Here is a 24,614-nt window from a genome sequence, read left to right as displayed (position 1 = left end):
TTATAATTAAAAACAAATCAAACAAAAACAACAGAGGAAGCAAGATAACTAGACTCGTAAGCCCCAGAACATAGCACATTCAGTCTGAGTGCTACAGACGGGGGCCGTGTGTGTATTCAGACTTTGGAGCTAGACTGTCCAAGTTCAAATCCTAGCTCTACCACTTACTGGCTTTATGACCCTGAGCAAGTTACTTAACCTGCCCATGCCTCGGTTTCCCCAGCTGTAAAATGAGGACAATAATAATAGCTACTTCTTAGGGTTATTGTGAGGATTAAATAAGTTAAGACATGGAAAGCACTTAAAACAGTGCCTGGCATTTAGTACATAGTAAGTGTTAGCTATTAATATTATATATTATTATTACTATTATTTTTACATTTTCTACATATATTATATTGTTTTGTGGCCATTTTATATTTTACATAAATGATGTCATCCAAAATATGGGACCATCTGCAACCTGCTTGTTTTACACAATCCTCATCTGCTGTTTTTCAGGGAAATGGCTCATTCCAAGGCTAGCTTTTCATGGGCGACCCCCTTCCATCCTTGCCTTGAGAACCCAGCACTGGACTTGTCAAGCTACCGAGCAATCTCTTCTCTTGACCTCCTGGGAGACTTCAAGCACTCCTCGAAAAAGACAGAGGAAACTTCAGTTTATGAGGAGGGGAGCTCCATGACCTCAGTGCCCCGCCCGCTGCGCAGCCGTGCCTTCTCAGAGAGCCATATCAGCTTAGAGCCCCAGAGCTCCCGGGCCTGGGGGCAGCATAGGAGGGAGATCTGTACCAAAGTTGATGAGACCCAGCCAGATCCTCTGGGAGCCAGGAAGAAGGGCTTTCCTCCTCCTCGCCCTCCTCCTCCCAACTGGGAGAAGTATAGGCTCTTCCGTGCAGCCCAGCAGCAGCAACAGCAGCAGCAGAAGCAGCAACAGCAACAACAGCAGCAAGAGGAGGAGGAAGAAGAGGAGGAGGAGGAGGGGGTGGAGGAGGAGGAGGAGAGGGAGGAGGAGGAGCTACCACCCCAGTATTTCAGTTCAGAAACCACTAGTTCCTGTGCCCTCAATCCTGAGGAGGTCCTCGAGCAGCCACAACCCCTGGGCTTTGGCCATCTGGAGGCCTCAAAGCAAGGCTCACAAAGCCTCCCAGCAGAGCAAGAGTCCTTCATTGTCCATTCCAGTGATTTCCCGCCTTCAATAAGGGGCCACTTGGGATCTCAACCTGAGAAGGCTCAGCCCCCTTGCTATTATGGCATTGGTGGGCTTTGGAGAACATCAGAGCAGGAGACCACTGATTCCCCCAAGTAAGTGCTTATAAAAGACATTATTAGGTCCCTAAAGAGGCAAGCAGCTTAAGTTTGAATTCCACTTCCACCGTTTACCAGCTGCGTGACCTTAGGCTGGTCAATTAAACTGTTCCCATGGACATGATAATACCTATTCCACATGGTTGTTGTGAAGATGAAGATAATCTATGTAAAGGACATAGCTCCATGCTTAGCACATAGTAGGTGCTCAGTAAATGGTAGTTGTTGATGTTCTAATCCCTAAATATCACTATCAAAGTACTGTATGTATTATTTCTGTTTGTCTTTAAGGTATGCATCAGTTTCTGGCCCCTGAGCCAGAAGGCTTTAAACCCTTGTTGCCTTGTGACCTTTCCCAGAAGCCTGGCTCAGGCCCTTTTCTGCCTTTTCTTCTGCTTGCTGTCCAGAACAACAGGCCAGCTTGCAACCTGACCTGCCTCTGCTCTAGGACCTGCCTGCTTCTAAACTCTTCCCCTCCCCGCAGCATCACAGGTGTTCCTGGGGTTGGGTGCTTTATGCCCCGATCATTCCTTACAACAGCTGAGGGCATTCTTTTCCTCTTCCACTTTCTCCATCAACCTCATCCTTGTTTCCCCCGCCTCTTTGTATTGGCTTCACTGGGCAATATGTGGTAGTTGACAGGGTGAGCTGCCAGGGCAGGGAGGCCTAAGCAGGAGTGTGGTCTGGCCACAGGACTGCTGGTGTCTTTTCCCTTAACTGTGCCAGTGCTTCTCTGCATGCCCCACAGTGCGTGGTCATCCTCGTCGCTCCAAAGCAAAGGAGCTTTGGCATTCAGCTTTGCCAGTCCTCCTGCAGAAAGCTCAGCCTGCTCTCTGCTGGGGGTGGAGCTAGGTGCAGGTGTTATCCTCTAAGTGCTTTCTTTAAATCACTTGATAGAAGGAACTTGCCTGAGATTTGTTGCTATTAGAAGTACCTGGTTATTGTGTCTTTTACTGACGGGCAAATCCATTACTTGGCTATCTGGAGCTAGTTGAGAAATTTTCCAGCCCGAGGTGCCACAGCACAGCACTTATAGGGCCAGGCTCCCAGACACTGTGAGAATCTCTTATCGGATCCTTCATGAGTGCTTCTCAAGCTGTCCATCTAGCTGGGGAGCATTCTTATTGTAATTACAAAACATTTTGTGGAAAGTGACTGTAATTGTTACCTATCAGAGCAAGGAGAAGGGAAGGTGACCTAGTACCTAGTAGACACTTAATATTTCAGAAGAAAGAGTGAATACATGAATGAATGAACATGTATTAAGTATTTGCTGTGTGCCAGACACTGCTAGTCATTTTATATCCATTATTTCATTTAATCCTCCCAACAGCCTTATGGGCCATTATCATCCCCATTTGACAGATTAGGAAACTAAAGCCGAGCAAAGTAAGGGACTAACTAATTCAGAATTGCACAGCAAAGATTCAAAGCCAGATCTGTCTGACTCCAAAACCCATGCTTATTTTGCCACCCTAGGTAGCCTCTCTCAGAGAGATCTTGTTCTTACAGAAGGCCAGGCCTTTGCGAGGCCCTCCTGTCTCCTGTAAGGCAACGTGTACCAAAGGTAGTAGTTACAGGCCACAGCCTTACCGCTTTCAGCTTCGTGGTCCTTCCTTCTTTATGTACCTTGGCACCTTAGCCAGAGAGAAGGAAATTGCTATTACTAGAGATCTTGTAACTGGTTCCAGAGATTTTTTTTAATGACCATGGGATGTGAGGGGAAACATTTGTTTGCACACAGCCCTGGCTAGTGGCTGCAAGAAATCAATTACAGATACTTCTTTGAGTGACAGAGATTTAAGGAACAGCATCAGTCCCAATAGCTAAGCTAATATTAGTAAGCTAATATTTTTTGCTTGCTTACTTTGTGCCAAGCATTGTTTTAAGCACTTTTGTGTATTGATTGATTTAATCTTCACAGCAAACCTATGAAATAGATACCATTAGTCTCCTCCATTTTTTAGATGAGAAAAGTGTGGCACAGGGAGATAAAGTAATTGCAGAAGATCACAGGTAGCCAGAACCCAGGGAGTCTGGCTCACTGTGCCTGCTACATCATCCTGGGATCTCTAGGCTGCTCAAGAAGATCCTATTCTAGACCCTCAGAGAGCACAGGGTTCTAACCAGAAGAAAGTGGCTTTAAGATTTTGTAAGGGAGAACAGTGTTAGTGGCAAGTAGATGTGTAATATTTTGAATCTAAAATGCAAAAAAAAGACATCCTCATTTCAGCCAAGTTAAACCAGACTATCTCTATAACCCACATACTATTCAGTTACAAAATGCTGGGATACAAGTAGAAGCAGGTTAGTGAGATTATCAAGTTTTGGTTAAGTCTAATAACTCTGATTCAAGTACAAGTATAGCTTGCTTTATGGACTTGATGCATTTCCTCTCAGTACTCTGTAGAAGGAATCTGGTCTTTGCTTCAACGTTCATCAAATTCAGATTGTATTCTCATAGATCTCCTGTAACCCCTGCCCTATTAATTGAGGTTATGAACATAGTTCCTAATATGATACACTATAATATGGTACAGGGCTGTGTCTGCTGGGGAACTGAGTCTCTAATTAGCACATCCTTTTTTTTTTTGGTGAGGAAGATCGGCCCTGAGCTAACATCTGCCAATCTTCCTCTTTTTGCTGAGGAAGACTGGCCCTGGGCTAACATCCATGCCCCCCTTCCTCCACTTTATATGGAACGCCGCCACAGGATGGCTTGCCAAGCAGTGCGTCGGTGCTCACCCAGGATCCGAACTGGCAAACCCCGGGCCGCTGCAGCGGAGTGAGCACTTAACCACTTGTGCCACCGGGCTGGCCCCAGCACATCCTTTTTTAAAAGTTTTTTTTCCATTTTTATTGAGATATAATTGACATACAGCCACATCCTTTTCTTTTCATTTCATTTCATACTTTCTTTCAGCACTTTCTGACTCAGAACTCTCACACATACCCTAAATATTTTTCTTATAGATAGGAATTCCCTAAGTTCATACATTCATATTTCCTCCAGAATGTTCTCTCTTCTCTGCTAACATATAGTCCACCCAGAAAATTCCTTACACGCAGGGTTTTATATGATGTCAAGTTGTCCCTTTTGCAATATAGCATAGTGGCTAAAAGTACAGATTCTGGAGTTAGGTCACTAGGTCTAAATCACAGTTCTGCCATTTACTGTCTAATGACCTTGGGAAAGTCACTACCTCTCAGTGTCGCATGTTCCTTATCTGTAAAATGGTTGTCATGAGCATTAAATTTCTTATCTATGACTACACACGTACATACACACACGTACACATATATATGTTAGGACAGCTTCTGGGGTATAGTAAGCACTGTGTGAACGTTAGCTAGTAGTGTTCCATTATCAGTGTTATTCGCTTGAAAACCTACATGTAAAATGTATACCTAGGATGAGGAATATTGACATGCCCGAGTTTCTTTTGTGTGATGAATTAGGAGACAGCATAGAATGAATCAGTAAATAGCTGTGGAGCCTTTTAACCATTATTTTTGACCTTTATCTAAGAGCTGCAAATAGCTGCAAAAATGACTAATGAGTTTTTCCTATTTTTCCTTTCAAACAGCTAGAGGTTAGCACAGTGGCAGTGACACAGACAGGTGGAGGGTGGGGGTGGCTAGTAGGCAACAAGAATATAGTGGGGGTGGGCATCCCCCTTGCATAAACCGTGGGTAGAATTATTTGCCCCTCTATCACTAACACCTGACATTGGAACATTTATTTTTATTTTCTTCCTCCTGCCAGACCAGAAGCCTTGATGACAGAAGAGTCCAAACCCAAGCCAGCATGGAGCCAGAGCTACCTCTTTCCCGAGGAGCAGTTCTCTTTTATGGGCTGGGGCTCTGAGAGGCAGCAGCTCAGCCCCGCCGGCTTCAGTGAACCCAAGACAACAGGGTCTGCTGCTACACTTGTCAAGCCCCCGGGTGCCACTGGTTCCATTTCTTCCCCATTTCATTCTGCAACCATGGAGGAGGCTGGGGCCATTGGGGATATGCCAGAAGTGGAGAGATGCTATCCCTTCTCAGGCCAAAGGCCTGCTCCACAGCAGGCAGTCTTAGAAGAGCTCATGAGAGATGTGGTGGGCCGTGACAAGTCCCTGGCAGGGTTGCTAACCCCGGCCTCCAACATGGTGACCACTGCTGAGGTCATGGGTGACCTCTTTGCTGTGGGAGATCTGCAGTGGAGGGGCCATTTCAAGCAGGAGTGGCACCAGCAGGAAAGAAGAAATGATGAGACTGTCCAGGAAAGCTACAGGGTGCCTTTGTAAGCAAGCAGACTAGATAGAGCTGGGGTGGGTGGGGGTCCAGGATGGGTAGGAGGGAGGCTAACAGTCTTGGAGGACAAATAGCTAAGGTCTCAGATAAGTTCCTACCACCTAGCCCCTCCCTTGGGATCTGTACACTCAGGCCATGAACCAAGGGGAATCATTGATGATCAAAAGCCCAGAACTTTAGGGGCCTGCCACTTTTTCTGTATTTTAGTGGGGTGTTAATGATTAAACCAAATTATCTCTAAAGAAGTCCCCCTGGCTGCGGAAATTAGGGGCATATTAATAGCCTTCTAAATTCTTAGAGTTGGCCTTGACTTGGCTTCTAGATAGTCTTCATGTGGCCTGTTTCCATTTGAACAGTGCTTCCTGGTCCATTATTTCCTTATTTTACAACTCCTTGGTGAAGCAGGGTCCTATTTTACAAATGAGGGAATTAAGAAGCAGAAAGGTTAGCAGCTTCTCAACAGAGGTGCTCAAATGGTTATTCTTTGTTTCCACAGACAAGAGTTTCAGCACTTCTCACCTCCTCAGGGGGCCCCAGGGATCCCTACCTCTTACTCAGCTTATTACAATATTTCTGTGGCCAAGGCAGAGCTGCTGAATAAGTTGAAAGACCAGCCCGAGATGGCAGAGATTGGCCTGGGAGAGGAGGAAGTTGACCATGAACTGGCTCAAAAAAAGGTGAAGTTTTGTTGATATGCCACAGAGATTTTCAGCATTTAGCTTGAGTGTGTCTGGAGGTTGACCTGCCCTCTATGCTCTCCAGAACATCTTGGTGCATTCCTTTATTTTCAGTATGGAAATCAAATAGCCTATCTGAGTTTCTCACAAATGCAACTCCAGTCTCTTTTTTATCCGGTCAATAATAGTAATAATAGTAGTAGTAATCGTAATCATCATCACAGTGTCTCTCTAATCCTTAAAACAACTCTACAAGGTAGACATTACTATCTCCTTTTTACCAGTTGAGTGGACTAGGTTGCCCAGGGTTACAGGCTAAGTGGTAGATCCAGGACTTGAAGTCAAGACTGTCTACTCTACTCTAGGCGTTCTACTCTATTATGCCATCCCTCTGAAATCAGCCAGCCTTCTAAGTAACTCGCCACACAGGGCACATCAGAGTTTTTGCCAGTGAGCTCCAACCAACGGCAGTCATTGATTGTATTCTCTGTGTAACTTTCTGGGAAAGAGAACAGACTGACTAAGAAAGAAAAGGAGAAATTATAGGCTGGTAAACTTTCGTATTTACTTACAAAGATAGTCAATAATCTCTTAAAAATACTAAAACAGATAAATGGAGATGATGATATCGTTGTTCTGAAGCCTCCCCTTTCTTCCTCTAAGTACCATTGGCCTGGTTTTCTAATCAAATTCCTGGAATCACTTTGCCCTCCTTGCACTTACCCATTTTATTTCATAAGCAAATAGGGTTTCCATGGCAACCTCAAAAGCCCAATTTACCACTGTGTAGGCATCTGAACTCAATGTAAATTCTCTTCTGCCCATATTTCTCATTCAGGATGTGACCTCTAGGAAAGCTCAAGGCCATTCGCAAGAGACCCCCCACCACTTTCCAATCTGAGTCCAAATGTCAGGGAAAGAATTGGAAGCATAGTAGTATCAAAGATTTATTGATTGAGATGCCTGCTTCCTTGGATTCTTTGTTCCCTGAGCATGGCAGGGCTGCTCCTGGCTTACTCAGGACCTTTTTATTAGGAGCAAACCTAATAAAAGTTTGACCAGGAGAAGAGAGAAATGGTTATAAATGGCAAAGCACAGAACAGCAGATAGTGATTTGAAGTGATTGTGGGTGGGCTAGGACAGTTTTTGTCTCTGAGGAAGATAAATGAGGAAGGTCACCAATTTGCAATATCCCAGAAGAGCAACTCAGCTCTACCTGGGTCTTTGATAATTCCACAGCTCTATCCACTACACTTTCCCCAGGGTTGAAGTTCGGGTTGAAAAGCCCAAGTTCCAAGAAACCAAGGGCTCTGTCTACTTTCATCCTTCTAGATCTATGGAACCTAAAAGTTGTGGTGGGTAGGTGATTTTCCAAGTTGATCGTTTGGCCCCCAGCCATCCCTTGTCCCTGGCATTGAGTTTTGTTTGGGAAAGCAGAAGGTGGGGATATAACTAGGAGCCCCTTGGCGTCTAATTGTGTTGTCTCATTCATATAATTGATCTGTAATTCCTAGTGGGTTTTGGAATTTTCCCCAAATGTAAATCGATTACACTTTAGACTAAGATCATGGTGATCTCCTGACTTGTGACCAGTTCTGAAATATGACAACAGGCCATAGACCCAGAGCAGGCTCTTTTGGTCTTGGTCACCTTGGACATCTCTAAATAAACTACTAGAAAGGAACACAGTCTAGAAAACTAAAAACCTATGGTCCCAGAGTGGCTAGGCAGGACTATTAATAAAACAAACACTGAAGCATACTTCCTATATACAAGATATGATTGTAAGCACAACATCATTAACTCATTTAATTCTCATAACAACACTGCGAGGTAGGTACTACTGTTACCCTGTTTTAGATGGGGAAATTGAGGCACAGAGGGATTGAGTAATTTGCTCAAGGTCACACCACTCCTTTGTGGCAGAGCTGGGGTTCAAACCCAGGTAGTCTGGTGCTAGAGTCCATGCTCTTAACCACAATGCGATATTAGCTGCAAAGGCTATGGGCAACCTGGGATGGGTCTATTCTTTTCAGGACCTTGCAGCTAGACAAGTATTCATTAGCTCAGAGTGCCTGGTGGTAGTGGTAGTAAAAATAATAATAATAATAATAGCATTAATAAACATGTATTCTACACTTAATGTGCCAGGCACAGTACTAGTATTTTACTTCTATGATCTCATTTAACCCTCACAACAATATTGGAGGGGAGGCACTTATCCACTTTACAGATGTACAGATGAGGAAATAGAAGTCTCAGTGTGTTTGGGTATCTTGCCCAAGGTCACACAGTTTGGAGAAGGTGGAATTGGAATCTAGGCATCTCTGACTGTGAAAATCCACTCTACCACACTGCCTTCTTGTGAGCGCAGTCCCGGAACTGGTTATACCTATAGGGAAGACAAACCAGAAGACACAGGCAGTGCTTCCCTTGAGAAATTTGCCATCAGTAGTAGGAGAGGGATCAGACTCACACACACAAAACAGAAAGTGAACAACCTCAAATCACACTATAGGGTTCTAATTCTAAACGACTGGAGAGTTCAGAAAAGAAAAATATCATTGAGAAGAAGAGCTAAGGGGGTACAGACTTCCTGCAGGGAGGGAGGGGGCAAAGCTAGGCTCTGAAAAAAGAATGGGGGGGCCGGCCCTGTGGCTTAGTGGTTGGGTGCACGCGCTCCGCTGCTGGTGGCCCGGGTTCGGATCCCGGGCGCGCACCGACGCACCCCTTGTCAGGCCATGCTGAGGCCGCGTCCCACATACAGCAACTAGCAGGATGTGCAACTATAACGTACAACTATCTACTGGGCTTTGGGGAGAAAAAGGGAAAAAAAAGGAGGATTGGCAATAGATGTTAGCTCAGGGCCAGGCTTCCTCAGCAGAAAGAGGAGGATTGGCATGGATGTTAGCTCAGGGCTGATCTCCCTCACCAAAAAAAAAAAAAAAAAAGAATGGGAATTGCCCAAGTGAAGGAAGAGATAAAGAGCAGGTAGAATTGCACAAGCAAACCGGGAACACAAGAATGAGTGTTGTGAGCACAGAGGAGAGTGAGAAGCTAATCCTGAGAGGTTCTGAGGGATGAGATTAGAATGGTAGGGTGGGGCCAGACTGAATAATAATAATAATAACAGCCCTCTTTTAGTAAGCATCTAGTCTGTGCTAAACCTTTTGCATTCATTATCTCATTGAATTCTTATTACAGTTCCTTGAAGTGGGTACTGCAATTACCCCCCCATTCTACAGATAAAGAAAGTAAAGCTCCATAAAGAAATTCACCTAAAGTCACACAACTAGGAAGTGGCAGAGCTAGAAGTCAAACCTAGTCATTGTGACTCCAGAACTCACACTCTTTTTTTTTTTTTTTTGAGGAAGATCAGCCCTGAGCTAACATCCATGCTAGGCCGGAGAAGCAGTGCGTCGGTGCGCGCCCGGGATCCGAACCCTGGGCCGCCAGTAGCGGAGCACGCGCACTTAACTGCTAAGCCACGGGGCCGGCCCACAACTCACACTCTTACCTAAAAGGCCTCAAAAGCCAAGCTGGGCGGGTGCGGGTGGGGGGTGCAAAGATCGAGCACAATGCCTTAAACCTCAGAGGTACTTAAATGGATTGAAGGAGAATGAATGAAGCAATAGGCAAATACTCGATGACAATGCTTTTCCAATCTATGCTTTCACAAGCATTCCAGTTCCTGTTTATTAAATAGTCTCAGCAAGTATTTATTAAGTTACATTTGACACATGAGAATTAGCCCATGGGTACCACTTATCTAACGCCAAGAAGTTTGGTGGTGACAGATTCCTACCAGATCTGAAGGATGAGAGAGAAGTGCCTGTCCAGGAAACTGAAATTGTTCATAACTTGCTCAGGTTTCCTTTGTTGCCAGTGACTGGGGTAGAGCCGACCATCTGTTAACTTGGATCCCACAACAGAGGTTACAGGCACAGATCAGTTTCTGTCGGTCGCCATTCTTATCCTTTGCCTTCTGTTTATTTCTCCTAGATACAGCTTATTGAAAGCATTGGCAGAAAACTTTCTGTCCTGCGGGAGGCCCAGCGAGGACTGCTGGAGGACATCAGTGCCAATTCTGCCCTTGGGGAAGAGGTGGAAGCCAACCTAAAAGCCGTCTGCAAATCCAATGAGTTTGAAAAATATCATTTGTTTATCGGGGACCTGGACAAAGTGGTCAACCTGTTGCTGTCACTGTCTGGACGACTGGCCCGGGTGGAGAATGCTCTCAACAGCATCGATTCAGAGGCCAACCAGGAGAAGGTAGAGTTGGGGTCTCTGGAGTTTAGATGGAGGGCTCCCTCTTTCAAGTTTGGCTAGTCTGGGAGGCAGTAGAGCATAATGTTAAGAGCATGAGCACTGGCTTTTAAGTGTCTTGAAATTCTGGCTCTACCACTAATTAGCTGTGGGCAACTTACTTAACCTCACTGTCTCAGTCTCTTCAAAAATGGGGTGAACACACTACTTACCTCATGAGGTTGTGAGAATTAAATCAGATAATCCATGTTAATTACTTAAAATAGGGCCTGAAACAAGGTAAACACTGAATCAGTGCTAGCTGCCAGTAGTAGTAGTAGTAGCAGCAGCACCAGCAGCAGCAATTTAGCCTCACTCTCTCCAAGTTGGAGGAGGGGGTCTCACCAAGTAGGCGAGATTGGGAGACTGTCAGTTTCACAGGTTGGGTCACTCTGCATATATTCCTAAACCAAAACTGCTTTACCTTTCCCTATGCAAGTGGTTTTGGACACAAATTTGAATCCACAGTAAGAGGCACATATCCATGTGCATACACACATGGATACATACCCTCACACACGTACACCCAGACAGAGACACATACCATTTTGAAAGCATTGTCACAGTGATGACTGTTCACCAGGTGCAAGGGGCACGAGCTGGCTTTGTCTGAGCCTTTTCCCAACCCAACCTCAGTGGTGGTCCATGGGTGAAAGACAACTTAGAGATGGAAAGAGGTGATTGCACATCTCCCTGTCCAAAATCACTATCGTGTTTATCCTCTGCCTGCTATAGGATAGAAAGGGTTTTGCATGAAGGTGGACTTCAGGGCAGGAAATCTAGGACTGATCAATTAGCAGAGTGGGTACTTGCTTTGTGGCAGCACCCCTGGTGGATCACTGGGTTAGGCAGATGACTGGTAATTGGGATGACCCTTAATTGGTCTTCTGCTTCCCCAGTTGGTGCTGATAGAGAAAAAGCAGCAACTGACAGGGCAGTTGGCAGATGCCAAGGAGCTGAAGGAGCACGTGGACCGCCGGGAGAAGTTGGTGTTTGGCATGGTCTCCCGCTACCTGCCTCAAGACCAGCTCCAAGATTACCAGCACTTTGTAAAGATGAAATCTGCTCTCATCATTGAACAGCGAGAGCTGGAAGAGAAGATCAAGCTTGGGGAAGAGCAGCTCAAATGTCTCAGGGAGAGCCTACTCCTGGGGCCCAGCAATTTCTAATTCTGCCAGCAGACTGCCCACACCATCCCCGCCCAGCCACAATGGGAAATGCTTTCAGTCTTCGTTAGCAGTTTGTTAGCAATTAGATAGCAGTTAGCAGCAGTTTGTTCCATATCCTCTACCCTGGACGTCTCTCACTGCCCCTTACATAGCAGTGCTCCCAACCAGCCAGGAGACCCTGTGGAGTAGAAGCAAGAAGTAGGAGCTACAGCAAGATGTGATCATACAACCACACTCTCCTTCCCACAGTTTGCATGGGCAAGCACTCACCACACACAGAACCAACAAAGTGCCTTCATTCTTCTTAGTACTAAGACACCAAAGACATCATATGCTCACCACCCATCCACACTGTAATCAGCCTCTCAAGACTCAGAGAGAAGCTGCCTGTGTAGCTCCACTCTGCCCCAAGGCTCGTGACCCAGCCATTTCCCACAGAGATCTGGCTGTCTTGAGGGCATTCACCTACCACCAGTTTCAGGGCCTCACCCAAGCTTTGCAGCAGGAAGCAGAGAAGGAGGAATTACACTTAACAGAATGTGAGCAAAGGTTGGGGATCCCCAGGTACCCTGCTGGAAGGAGCTAGGCTTAAACAAATGGGCTCCACTCTCACCTTCCCCAGCATCTAGTTGAGGGGGAAGAGGCCTACTTTCAGCCCAGGCTAATGTGGCCCTCCTCCTCTCCTAAGACTTTTGGCCTACTGCTTCCTGTTTCATCTTGCCTTTACATTGCTTGGGGTTACAGTTGCCTACCCTAAGGGCTTCACACTACAGGCCATTAATAGCTCTACTAAAGCTGACTTCTGGATACATGTTTCATTATTGGGGGGAGGGGGTTCTTATTCTTATATTTTAAATGGCCTTTTGAATTTATTTATTTTTATGTTTTGACTGTTTTTTTCTTTGTTAACTAATAAGGTAAGAAGAGGGGAGTTGGAGAGGGAAAAGTTAGCCCAGAAGGAAAGCATTTCTGCAAATCAGCCTGAATTCACCATGGCTAGGTAAGCGAGTGCCAAGGCCTTGAATTCTTCTCACTATAGCTGACAAGTGTCTAAGAAAGGAGTTCTCACCTTGAACTCAGAGCTTCCCTACTGTGGCCTGGTCCTATACTTCCCTTGAAGTCTGGATGACCGTGAGCTTACCATTCCCCAACAGGGTTCAATTATTTCTTACTTAATTTTTCTTGAAACCAAAGAAATCTGTAACTGACAAAGGTTCACCCATTTCTCTACCATCTCCAAGCTAAGGAATGGGTAGAGGTGAGCTCAGGAGGAGCTCCTCTATCTTAACAATTGCTTTCTCAGCCTGTGACCTGGCTCAGGGAACCAAAACTCATAATAGCTGGAATCTCCAGCCAGGGCCAGCCCCCAAGAGCAAATTATGATCCAGCCAGGATCTTAGGCACACAAACAACTAATGCTGCTGCTGACACCAGTAGCCAGTTTCTATCTTGGAAAAGCCCTCAGGTGGGCAATGGCAGGAAGGGAGTTGTGGCCAAACTCTGCCCTGTTATCCGGGTCAATTCCCTATTCCTTGCTAACTGGGGCCCATGCTTGGTATTGCATAGCCCTGCCCAGCAAACCCTGGTATCTCTTCTAGTTACTGCTGAGTTCCTCAGAGTCCTTGGAGGTTAACTGTAGCAGCAAGGGTGCCTCATTCAACCAAAGAATTTGCCAAGAAACTTTGCTGCTGCTACAAATACTGGTCCCTAGCTTCCGGTTCCTCTTCATTGTATTTGAAAACAATGGAAGAATCTTGGCCAGCAGGGTGTCCTGAGGGGAGCCCTGGGTATGCTCTTAGTACACTGCTGCTGTTAAAATGTCAACCTGCCGTTATCCCCTCAAGTGGAGGATTCTACTCTATTCAGGAAGATGAATGGTTTGTAAAGGGCTAGGCTTACCCAAGCCAAGGTTGAGGAAGCAGGGGAGTGCTTTGAATAGAGGCTGTGGTGCCATCTTTTTTGGTTTTTATAGGCTCTAGGACAAACAATGAGCAAGTTGAGATGCCCTGTATTGGGATGAAGCCAATGTAGTCCATCATTCTAAGGTTTTTTTCTTTTGGCTAGAACAGCTTTTTGGGAATATAGGCCCAGGGAAAAGAGTGGTCACTTACCTGAACACCATGACCATGGTCTGGGATTTTCTTGTCAGCGTTAGATTGGTTTAGCACACTAAAAGTACTATTGACTCTGTTATTTGTGTCCCTTATCCCACCTCAAATTATTCTACAGTTGGAATCAGAGCATAAGGATGCTCATTTTTACATGGAAGGACAGTTTCCAAAGCGCTCCCCAAAACTATATTGAGCAGTGAAGCTCGAAAGACAGAGGTGAACTTCTAAACAGGCACTGATGCCCTGCACTGCTAATGTAGCAGTCCCATTGTCAGTGATAGTGCTGCAAAGCCGCCAGTATTACTTGAGATGCAGTGTCTCTCCCCCATTCTCATTTCCTGGGCTCAGCCCTCTACCAAGGCCTGCCAGGGAGTAGCAATTTGGAAGGCAGACCCAAGGTTTCCCAAAGACTGTTATTGGTCTTGACTTCTGCCTTCTCCCTTCAAATACTCATACAGGCCCCAGTGGGTAATAGGTAAGCAGAGTGGTTGATATAGAGAGAGGAACCAGTGTGGGAGTTACTATCACATGTCTTCCTTACTCCCTCCATCTCCCGCTGGCTCCCAGGGCTCTGGGTAATTGAGTCTTCTTGAGTCCCACCAGCTGCAGACCCAGCCAGTATATAGCAGTAAATGCTCAAGGGGAACGCAAAAGAAAGAGACACAGCGACACTGAAAATAAAGCCCTAGAAAGGGAGAGACAGGAAGCAGAGGAACAGAGAGGGAGAAAAGATGAAAAGCCTCTTTAAAGACCAGGTTCAGGCTCTGTTTTCCATTAACCTCATGTGCCAAAAAGCTGCCCAGGGGCACCAGAGCCAAACCTTAACCCCAGCCTCCCTGAAGGTGCTGCTCTGCCAGTAGCAGGCCCCAGATGGAAGAAGCTGGGCACATTTCTGGCCACTTCCTCCAGTCTGGAGCTTGGTGACTCTCTCTGTCTTTGCCAAAGGAGTTGTCTATGCCAATAATATTTCTGTAACAGCATATTGTATTCTTTGAAGATTAGTAGATCTTTAGAGGGGGGTGGGGCAGGGGGCAATTTCTATAGATAAAGAACCAGTGTTTGTTGTACAACTGTTGGGGGTCATCTATCCCATGTGAAGCTATTATTTTTCTGAATCTTATTGTTCCTGCATTTGTGTCCTCCACCACTCCCTTCTTGGCTGACATTGATATGCCTGCCAGATTGTCATCAAGGGTCATACTTCAATAAAAGGTGCTAAGGACAAAAAATATATATATCTCACGTGTTTTGACTGAGGTGATGGAAATCTCCCAATATTCTGCTGAAAAGTATTGGAAAGGAATTTGGTCACCTATCCATAGTCCTTCATAGGTAACCATATGACCAGAGCCTTACCCACATCCCTAAACCCTTACCCTGGCCTCTCAGGAATGGCGTTGATGCTATACCATTCATCACCCACAGTGAAATAATTTAGAATTCAAGAAGAGTCAACAATAGGTGTAATCTCATATGTGAATCTCAACAGTATACAGTCTGGTTCTGGAGTTCATCCTGATCAGAGGTGAGCCATTTTCTAGATCTCCTCCAATCTTGAGTTGTATCTACTAGTATCATTTTACTTCTACCTGATCATCCGGTCTCACACCTTCAGCAACCTGGAAAGCAAGGTCCTCACTGATCAGCTCTCCAAGGTAACCTCAAGGTTTAAACCCAAATGCACTCCGGGCACCTCCTCTGATGCTGAAAAGCTTACTTTTTTCCCCGATCCATACATTGTTCATATCCCAACTGATCTCCTCCTATTCCAGATATCCAGTGCAGTAGAGTGGAAAAAGCCAGCTTTGGCATTAGAATGAATTGTGTTCAGCTGTTTATTCCATGAACCTGGGTTATTTGTTCAACTTCTGAGTTCATTTTCTTGTCTGTAAAATGGGAACAATAATATGTATCTTGCAGGGTCACCAGCTATCTACTGAGTTGTTAGGCAAAATCCCAGGTTCCACTTCAAACCCACTGACAACAGTCTGCATTTTAACTAGATTCCCAGGAGATTCATATGCATATTAAAGGTCGAGAAGCACTAACCTTTCACAACCTGCTCAATATATGGTAATTATTGTTCTAGTTCTGATTTGTTCAATTTATTCTTTCCTAATCCCAGACATATTCTTGCTCTTCTCATACTGCTCACAACTACCTGCCTAAATGAGTTCAGCAAGGTTGCAGGATACAAGGTTAATTTATAAAATCACTTGTATTTCTATACACTAGCAATAAAATATCTGAAAACAAAATCAGGAAAACAATCCCTTTTACACTAGCATCACAAAGAATAAAATACTTAGGAATGCATTTAACAAAAGACGTGTAAGAATTTTATACTGAACTCTACAAAACATTGTTGAAAGAAATTTTTAAAAATCTAAATAAATGTAAAGACACCCCATTCATGGATCAGAAATATTGTTTAGATGACAATACTCCTCCAAAATGATCTATAGATTCAATGCAATCCTCATGAGAATCTTAGCTGTCTTCTTTGTATAAATTGAAAAGTCAAAGCTAAAATTCATATGGAATTGCAAGTGACCCAGAATAGTCAAAACAATATTTAAAAAGAACAAAGTTGGAGGACTCACACTTCTTGAATTCAAAACTTGCTACAAAGCTACAGTGATCAAGACAGTATGGTACATGCACAAGGATAGACATATAGATCAATGGAATAGTATCGAGAGTACAGAAATAAACCCTCACATTTATGTCAGTTAATTTTCGATAAAGGTGCCAACACAATAAAATGGAGAAAGAATAGTTTTTCAAAAAATGATGTGGGACAACTGGGTATCCACATGGGAAAGAATGAAGTTGGACCCCTTCCTTACATCACACACAAAAATTAACTTGAAATAGATTATAAACCAAAATGTAAGAGTTAAAATTACAAAACTCTTGGAGGAAAACATAGGAGTAAATCTTCCTGACACTGGCTTAGGTGATAATTACTTAGATAGAACTCCAAAAGCACAAGTGACAAAAAATATATAAATAAATTGGTGTACATCAAAATTAAAACCTTTTGTGCTGCAAAAAATTCCATCAAGAAAGTGAAAGGACAATCCACACAATGGGAAAAATATTTGTATATCACTTCTAATATTGGACTTTTATTCACATATGAAGAACTCTTACAACTCAATAATAAAAATAACATTAAAAAATGGGCAAAGGATCAGCATTGACATTTCTCCAAAGAATAGGTGCAAATGACCAATAAGCACAGGAAGAGATGCTCAGCATTAATACAAATCAAAACCACAATGAGATACCACTTCATACCCAGTATGATGGCTATAATCAAAAAGACAAACAATAACAAGTGTTGGTGAGGATGTGGGGAAATTGAAACACTCATACATTGCTGGTGGGAATGTAAAGTGATGCAGCCACATTGGAAAACAATTTGGCAGTTTCTTAAAATGTTAAACATAATTTCCATATGACTTAGCAATTCCACTTCTAGGCATATACCCAAGAGAATTGAAAAGAGGTGTTCAAACAAAAACATGTACACAAATATTCAAAATAGCATTATTCCTAATAGCCAAAAAGTGAAAACAACCTAAATGTCCATCAGCTGAGGAGTAGATAAACAAACCTTGATATAGCCATACAGTGGGATATTATTCAGCCATAAAAAGGAATGAAGTACTAATACATACCACAACATGGATGAACCTTGAAAACATTATGTAACGTGAAAAAAGCCAGTCACAAAAAAACACATATTGTATGATTCCATTTATATGAAATTTCTAGAATAGGCGAATCAATGAGGCAAAAAGCAGATAAGTGGTTGCCAAGGGCTGGGGGGAATGAGAAGTGACTGCTAATGGGCATGGGGTGTCTTTTTGGGGTAATGAAAATATTCTAAAATTAGATTGTCATCATGGTTGTCCAACTCTGTGAATGTACCATAAGACATTGAATTGTACACTTTAAATGGGTGAGTTATATGGTACATGAATTATTTCTCAATAAAGGTGTTTATAAAAAAACTTTTGCTTATTTCTATCAGTCTCATTCCTATTGACAAAAATTTAAATTGATAGTAAGCGTGTAATTCATGCCTGAGTCCAAAGGGTACAATAGTTACACCATTTGAATTTGGGATGGGAGCTTGTTATTACATCCTTCCTCTTGCAGACTTGGAAGACCCAGAGACACAGGGAGTACGAGTAGTTTCAGCTCTGTCTCATGACTTCAGCGGGAATACTAGGGACAGGACCTATAGGGGAGGAGAGGCAATCTTTCTAGGCAGGTAGTTTGGTAGAGTGGTTAAGAATTTCAGCTCTTTAGGCAAATAAACCAGGTTTTGGATCCTGACTCTACTAACTTGCTGTGTCACCTTTATAAGTTACTTGACCCTTCTCAACCTTCATCTCTAAAAGCAGGCTAATAAAACACCACCTCAAAGTGTTATTATGAAGATTAAATGAGATAATTCATGGGAAGCACTTAAAATAATACTTGCCATACGGTAAGTATTCAATAAGTATTAGCTGCTTGATTTATTATTTTTATTGAGGTGAGGTAGAAGCAAAAAAATATAAGGAAAAGTAAAGCACCCTCAGCTTTGGACTCAGCTCCGTTAATGTGACCTTGGGGAGTCACTTCATTTACTGAGCCTTCAACTTCTCTCTAATAATGAGGATAATAATCCTTCTCTAGGGAGGCAGTTTAAAGCCTGGACACTAGACCCTGCACCACCTGGGTTTGAATACTGGCTCCACCACTTACAAGTTGTGTGACCTTGAGCATATTTAACTTCTCTGTGCCTGGGTGTCCTCTTCTGTCGATTGGAGGTAAACAAAAATACTTGCCTCCTCGGGTTGGTGTGAGGAATTATTGAGTTAGTCCATGTAAAGGGCCTAGCACAGAGTCAGTACTCAATGAATGTTAACTATTATCATAAAGCTAAAGTAGGAAACAAATGAGATCCCTGGTAGAGCTGGATGTGTGGTAGGTCCTCAGTAAAAGCTGGTTCCCTTCCTCACCCACCCTGCTCTGTGCACCAGGTCAAGACTTCCTTGGACTTGCAGAGAAAATGTTTCAGACTAAAGAAGTCCCAAAGTAAGTAGAATTTTCTGGCAGGCTCAGTACTACCATCTGATAGGAACAATGTCCTCTATTAGCTGCCTGCAAGATGACCACCTTTAGTCCCAAGAAAACATCCCATTCAGAGCAGTAGGGAAAGAACTATTTTGCATGTGGACTACTTGGGCTCCAATTTGAGGATGGTTTAGGGAAATCCTCTACTTCTCCTCAAACCCCTCTTTAGATTTGGAGTCAACTTAAATGTTATTGGGTTCCCTACCCTAGGTTAGGCACTTTCACATATCTTTACTTCCACTATTTTTTTATCTAAATATACATTTTTTTAATAAAAATCTTCATTTGATCTTTACAACAGCTCTGTGATTTTTCAACACTGTTAAATAGAAATTCAGAATTGTAGCAGCATTTTTGCTGTTTGTAAATGAAACAAAAAGAGTGTAATTGTGTAATGCCATTCATTCACTCATTCAACTAATATACCAGGTATTGGTATATGCTCAGGGGATTCAGAAATGAACAAAATAGGCAAAGTGTCCATCTTCATGGGGCTTGCATCCTAATAAAAGAGACATATGCAATTACATAATAGTTTATATATAAAGATACACACACATAATCATTTTTTACCCTAGTATAGCAAGGCAAAACAGAGTTTTCCTTGATTCCACAGCTATTAGCAATAGGCTAAATTCATGAATCTCTTTGCTACTGAAATAACTAAAATATTTTCACATTAATTTTCAGCAGAGATATTCTTATTTTCTTACTAAATGGAATTTGTAATGGGAATTTTAAAAATATCTAGAAAAAGACTGTTAAACCCTTGTCAACAAAGAAGTCAGATTTGAGGATAGTTTAGACAGAAAGGTTGAATTCTGCTATTGATAAAGACAACCAACTTATATCTTATGGAAATCTTGCCCATTTTGTGCGTGGTTCAAACATGGCCACATGCTAAAGGGTTCTGGCAAAAGCTTGTCTCCTACTGGGGAATGGAAACCTTAACAGACTGTGCTCTGTTTTGTAAACTGTTTAAGTTTCTTAAATATGGCCCTTCATCCTGAATTTGCTCACTGCTGTTAACTGAATAAAACAACATGGTTTTGAATTCCCATTTTCCTCCCAGCTACTGATTTTCTATCTAAAAAGGATAATTAATGAAACTCACTTCCTCAGGTGCTGAGTTGGTCTTATTTTCTGCAGAGGAAATAATTTGAGAAAAGGCTATGAGTGAAAAAATCTGTCCAACATGAAAATGCATTAGGTTAAATGAGAATAAGTCAAAATGCTGAAAAAAAATAACAGTTGATACTCTCATTTGTCCACATTTTTTAGTTTGATAATGGTGAAATATCAGACCAAACCCAGGGCCAATCTTCCTCAGCAAAAAAGAGGAGGATTGGCATCGGATGTTAGCTCAGGGCTAATCTTCCTCAAAAATTAAAAATAAAAATAAAAAAGAATCATGGTGGTGCCAGGTAGAAGGTAGAGGTTGACCTAATCTACAGTTTGGCCAAATGCTGCTTGGCCAGGTATCAAAATCAATATTCAGCCAAAGCTAAGGCCAAATCCAAAAATCTTCATTATATATTAAAATTCTAGTATACAAGAATAAATTTAAAATCACATCAAAATGCTAATCATAACAAATTTATTATTAAAATGTTAGTAGTCAATTTTTAAAGTTTACCATTATAATCTGGGAATAAAATTTCCAAGCACTATCGCACTGTCTACCATACTGTTGACCTCTCCTTAATAGCATTTTTACAGCCACAACTTTACATTTATTTGTATGACTATTTGATCAATGTTTGAGTCTTTTGCTAGACTGTAATCCCTAGGAGAACAGGAGCCTGTGTCCAGTTTTGCTCATAGTAGTACTTTTGGTGGAATAGGGTTCCTCACTCCCACATCCCCCTTGCCCCTATCTATCCTCACCCCTCACTGGAAGGAAGACTGTCAGCATCATAAAAATGCATCAGAGTTCTCCTATCAGAGTTGATCGGTAAATAGCAAGAGAGGGGTTTATGAACAAGAAAATTCACTTTAAAATTTTTAATAATTATGAAAACTTGGAAGCAACCTAAATGTCCAACAGTAGGGGAATCATTAATTATATCATCATACATCTAATCCATGCAAGAAAAATGGATATCATTCCTTCCTCTATTAGGTGCTTACCCTGTCCAGGGACACAGAATACAAAACGACCGCTGCCCAAGCAGTACCACCTGCATTTCATAATAGTGTAGCAAAAAATTAATGTCCTTTAGAGTTGAACAGACCTAAGTTTAAACTATAATTCTGCTAATCTTGGATGGTCAAATGGAGGTCTGCCTATCCTGAATAAAGTTTGTCTAAAGCAGTGATTTTCAAACTGTGGTCCTTGAAGCAGCAACAGAAGCATCACCTGGGAACACATTGGAAATGCAAGTTTTCAAGTCTCAACCCAAACCTACTGAATCAGAATCTATGGGGATGGGACCCAGCACTCTGTTTTAACAAGCCCTCCAGGTGATTCTGACCCACACTCAAGTATGAGACCCCAAATTCAAGCTACATCTGTTTTACCCAAGTCCCATCTTGGTTATTTTGGTGTCCAACCACAAGGTGGCAACCTTTGTCTAAAGTCCTATGAGTTGACCAATGGTTACAGTAAGTGTATCTGATCTAGTCACCTAACTGTCCACAAGGTAGTAAGTAGTAATGTGATATAGCGATGTGAGAGAGAAGTGGGAGATGGGAGAGGAAGTAAAGAGATGGGTTGAGGAATAGGGCTGGAGGGGGCTTTATCTCTGCTTTGAACACAGCAAGTAACCTAGGGTGACGGAGTAGAAGTGGTGGTGCTGGGGGTGCTGGTATCATGTTGTTTACCATCTAACAATTCAGCACATTCTGGGTACAAGACAATGTGCACCAATGTTGGAGAGTTTGTGGGCAACCAATTTTGTCTATGCTTTTCATCCTTCTAATCCCCGGACACCACCCAAAGGCAAGAACCTCCTCACACCATCACCTACCCTCTTCCTACCCTCGTACTCTAATCATGAATTTCTTATCCAGTTCTCTTCCCATCATTGGTTTCCTTCTTTGAAGATCTTTCGCAGTTCTCCCTGGAACCCTGTTGCACAGTAAAGCAAGCTCCTGTCTCCTCTGAGCGCTTTCTCCACCAGTTATCCTCTTTCTCCAACATCTTCCACCTCGCATTACCCTGCTTCATCCTATAAATATGATAAAACAATCTAGTATGCTCCACCTCTTTCTCTCCTTCTTCTTCCTTCTTCTGAAAACCCTTCCACCTCCTACCCTCCTTTGACAATCAAACTTTAAAATGTTAATTTACATATACATGCACTGTCTCCATTTTACTCTTCAATCAATTGAAGTCTGGTTTCCACACTTTGTCTCACTGCCTCCTCTCTAAGTTCAACAATGACCTCCTTCCTAATTATCAAGTCCATTGGCTAAGTTTCAGGTGTCATCTTTTTGGCCCTTTCTATTGTACTTGATATTAGTAATCAAATTCCTTGAAATACTCTCCTCCTTTGGCTTCCAGGACACTGTTCTTTCCTGGGTTCCCTTTTGCTTCTGTTATTACTACTACTAAGAAGAAATATATTTTATAGCTAACAATCATATATATATATATATTGTTTTTTCTATGTCCTTGGCAACATTCTAAGAATTTACATATATTAACTTGTTTAATCCTCATACAACTCTATACACTAGATACTATTGCTATCATATCTATTTACAAATAAAGAAATGGAGGCACCTAAGGTCACCAAGATATGTGGCAGAGGTGGAATTTGAACTCGGGCAGTCTGGATCCAAAAGCTGTTCTCTTAACTTCTACCTTTCTTGCCTATACAGCCACCATCAAGGGCTTTCTTTCCTCTGTCTATTCTTTAACTGTTGGTGTTCCCTGGAGTTTATCCCGAATCCTCTGCTCTCGTCACACCAAAAGTTCTCTTTAGATAAACTTGTCTGCTCTCATAATTTAAGAGACCATCTATATGCCAGTGATTCCCAAATCCATACCTACTACTCTGATTTCTCTGCTAAGTTCAGGATTGGCCTCATGGGCATGCACCCTGTGCAGGCTCAAAGGGCCCGGTGCTCAGAAGGGTCTTGTGCTTGGTTTAATGCTCTGCTGTCACGGCCTTGCAATTCTTAATAGTATTTGAACAAGTGGCCCCACATTTTAATTTTGTACTGGGACTCACAAACTATGTAGCTGGTCCTGCCAAAGTTTCTGACATATATCCAACTGCCCACTGAGCACCACCACCTCTCTCTGTCCAAATCTGCACTCATATCCTTCCTATCTCAGCCTTTCTAATGTTCTATCTGATATCCTATCTTTAGTTGAGGGTAACATCTAGTCACCCAACCCAGAAACTTGAGAGCCATCCTTTATTTCTCCCTCTCGCTCCCTCTCTACATCCAATCCTGCCAAGTCCTGCCACCTTAATTTTCAACCTTTTCCTTGAATTATCTTTTCCTCTCCATTACTGCTGCACTAGTTCAGATCTTCATTATCTTTTGTCTGGAATATTGCAATAGTCCTCTTTAAAAGGTTCTCCTTCTTCTAGCCTTATCCCTTTCAAACCCATCCTTCATAATGCTGCCAAGCAGGGCTGGCACATTGCATAACTCCAGGTAATATCACTCACATGATACAATATAGTGGCCCTACTAACACGACTGATTTTTCTTAAATACAAATATGGTTATGTTAACACCCTGCTTAAAACTCTTCAGTGGCACCCCATCAACTACAGGATAAATTCCAAGCTCCTTAGCATTCCATTCAAGGACTCCATGACCCACGCCCCAACAACCTTCCTGTCCTTCATCTCATGTTCTATCCATACAGACCTATACTCAGAATTCCCTGTTCACACCATGCTTCTTTTCTGCCTGGAATGTCCTCTCCCCAGCCTCCTACTCCTTAATTCTTTTCATCTGAGTAATTTCTATTTTTGCTTCAGAACTCAGCTCAAACAATTTCCTTCAGTAAGCTTACTCTGAACCTTGACCCTCAACCCCAGGCTGGTCTAGGAATCCCTCCCTGTATCACAGCACTTATAACACTCTATGGTCATTGTCTGTTTATATGTACAATCTCCTTAAGGACAGATACTCAGTGACCTCAGCATCTAGCAAAGTGCCTGTCTAGGGTGAATTGACCCAAGCAAAAGACAAACTCTACCCGAACCTCAGGATAGGAAATAGTTTTTCAGAAATTCTCTTAGGACTGTTCATAATGGCAAAGAGTCTGTTTAACAAGTAGCCACAGCAGAGATGAACAAAATTATGAATATATCCAGGGCTTATATGAAGCTAGTATGCAGTATTTCAGCCATATTGATTATAAAAACATGGAAATATTTTCATACCAGCCAGTAAATAGCTATTTAATACTCAAGCTCTGCAAGTGCCTTCCCCACTATTCTAGGCCTTCCCCTAAGACTCTGCCAGACCTCGCCACAATCCAGCCCAACAGGGGCTTCTAGAACGCTGCTCTAGAATTTAATGTCTCTTCTGATTGATTAGTGCCCAAACTAAGCCAGTTGTTAAATATTTTAAAGATTACCTCTGAATTTACTCCTCTCTAATCGTGCAGCACTTCCTCCAACGACGTTTTCAACTTATCTTTA

The 24,614-nt window shown here is 42.8% G+C and overlaps 1 protein-coding gene across 2 annotated transcripts in view; it reads left to right on the top strand.

Moving 5' to 3' along the window:
- Nucleotides 1-15,096, top strand: part of SHROOM4 (shroom family member 4) — a 186,591-nt gene extending 171,495 nt beyond the window's left edge. The window contains exons 6-10 of one of the 2 annotated variants that reach the window (XM_058535877.1): nucleotides 502-1,302; nucleotides 5,072-5,590; nucleotides 6,098-6,278; nucleotides 10,281-10,550; nucleotides 11,483-15,096. In XM_058535877.1, the coding sequence (XP_058391860.1) occupies nucleotides 502-1,302; nucleotides 5,072-5,590; nucleotides 6,098-6,278; nucleotides 10,281-10,550; nucleotides 11,483-11,752 (2,041 nt within the window). In that variant the 3' untranslated portion in view covers nucleotides 11,753-15,096. The remainder of the gene's footprint in view (nucleotides 1-501; nucleotides 1,303-5,071; nucleotides 5,591-6,097; nucleotides 6,279-10,280; nucleotides 10,551-11,482) is intronic. The other variant, XM_058535878.1, reaches the window with a different exon arrangement.
- The last annotated feature ends 9,518 nt before the right edge of the window (nucleotides 15,097-24,614 follow it).

Source organism: Diceros bicornis, chromosome X (genome assembly GCF_020826845.1).
Source record: "Diceros bicornis minor isolate mBicDic1 chromosome X, mDicBic1.mat.cur, whole genome shotgun sequence".
Taxonomy (NCBI): domain Eukaryota; kingdom Metazoa; phylum Chordata; class Mammalia; order Perissodactyla; family Rhinocerotidae; genus Diceros; species Diceros bicornis.
Note: the sequence above shows the minus strand (reverse complement) of the source record. Positions and strands in the feature narration are given on the sequence as shown.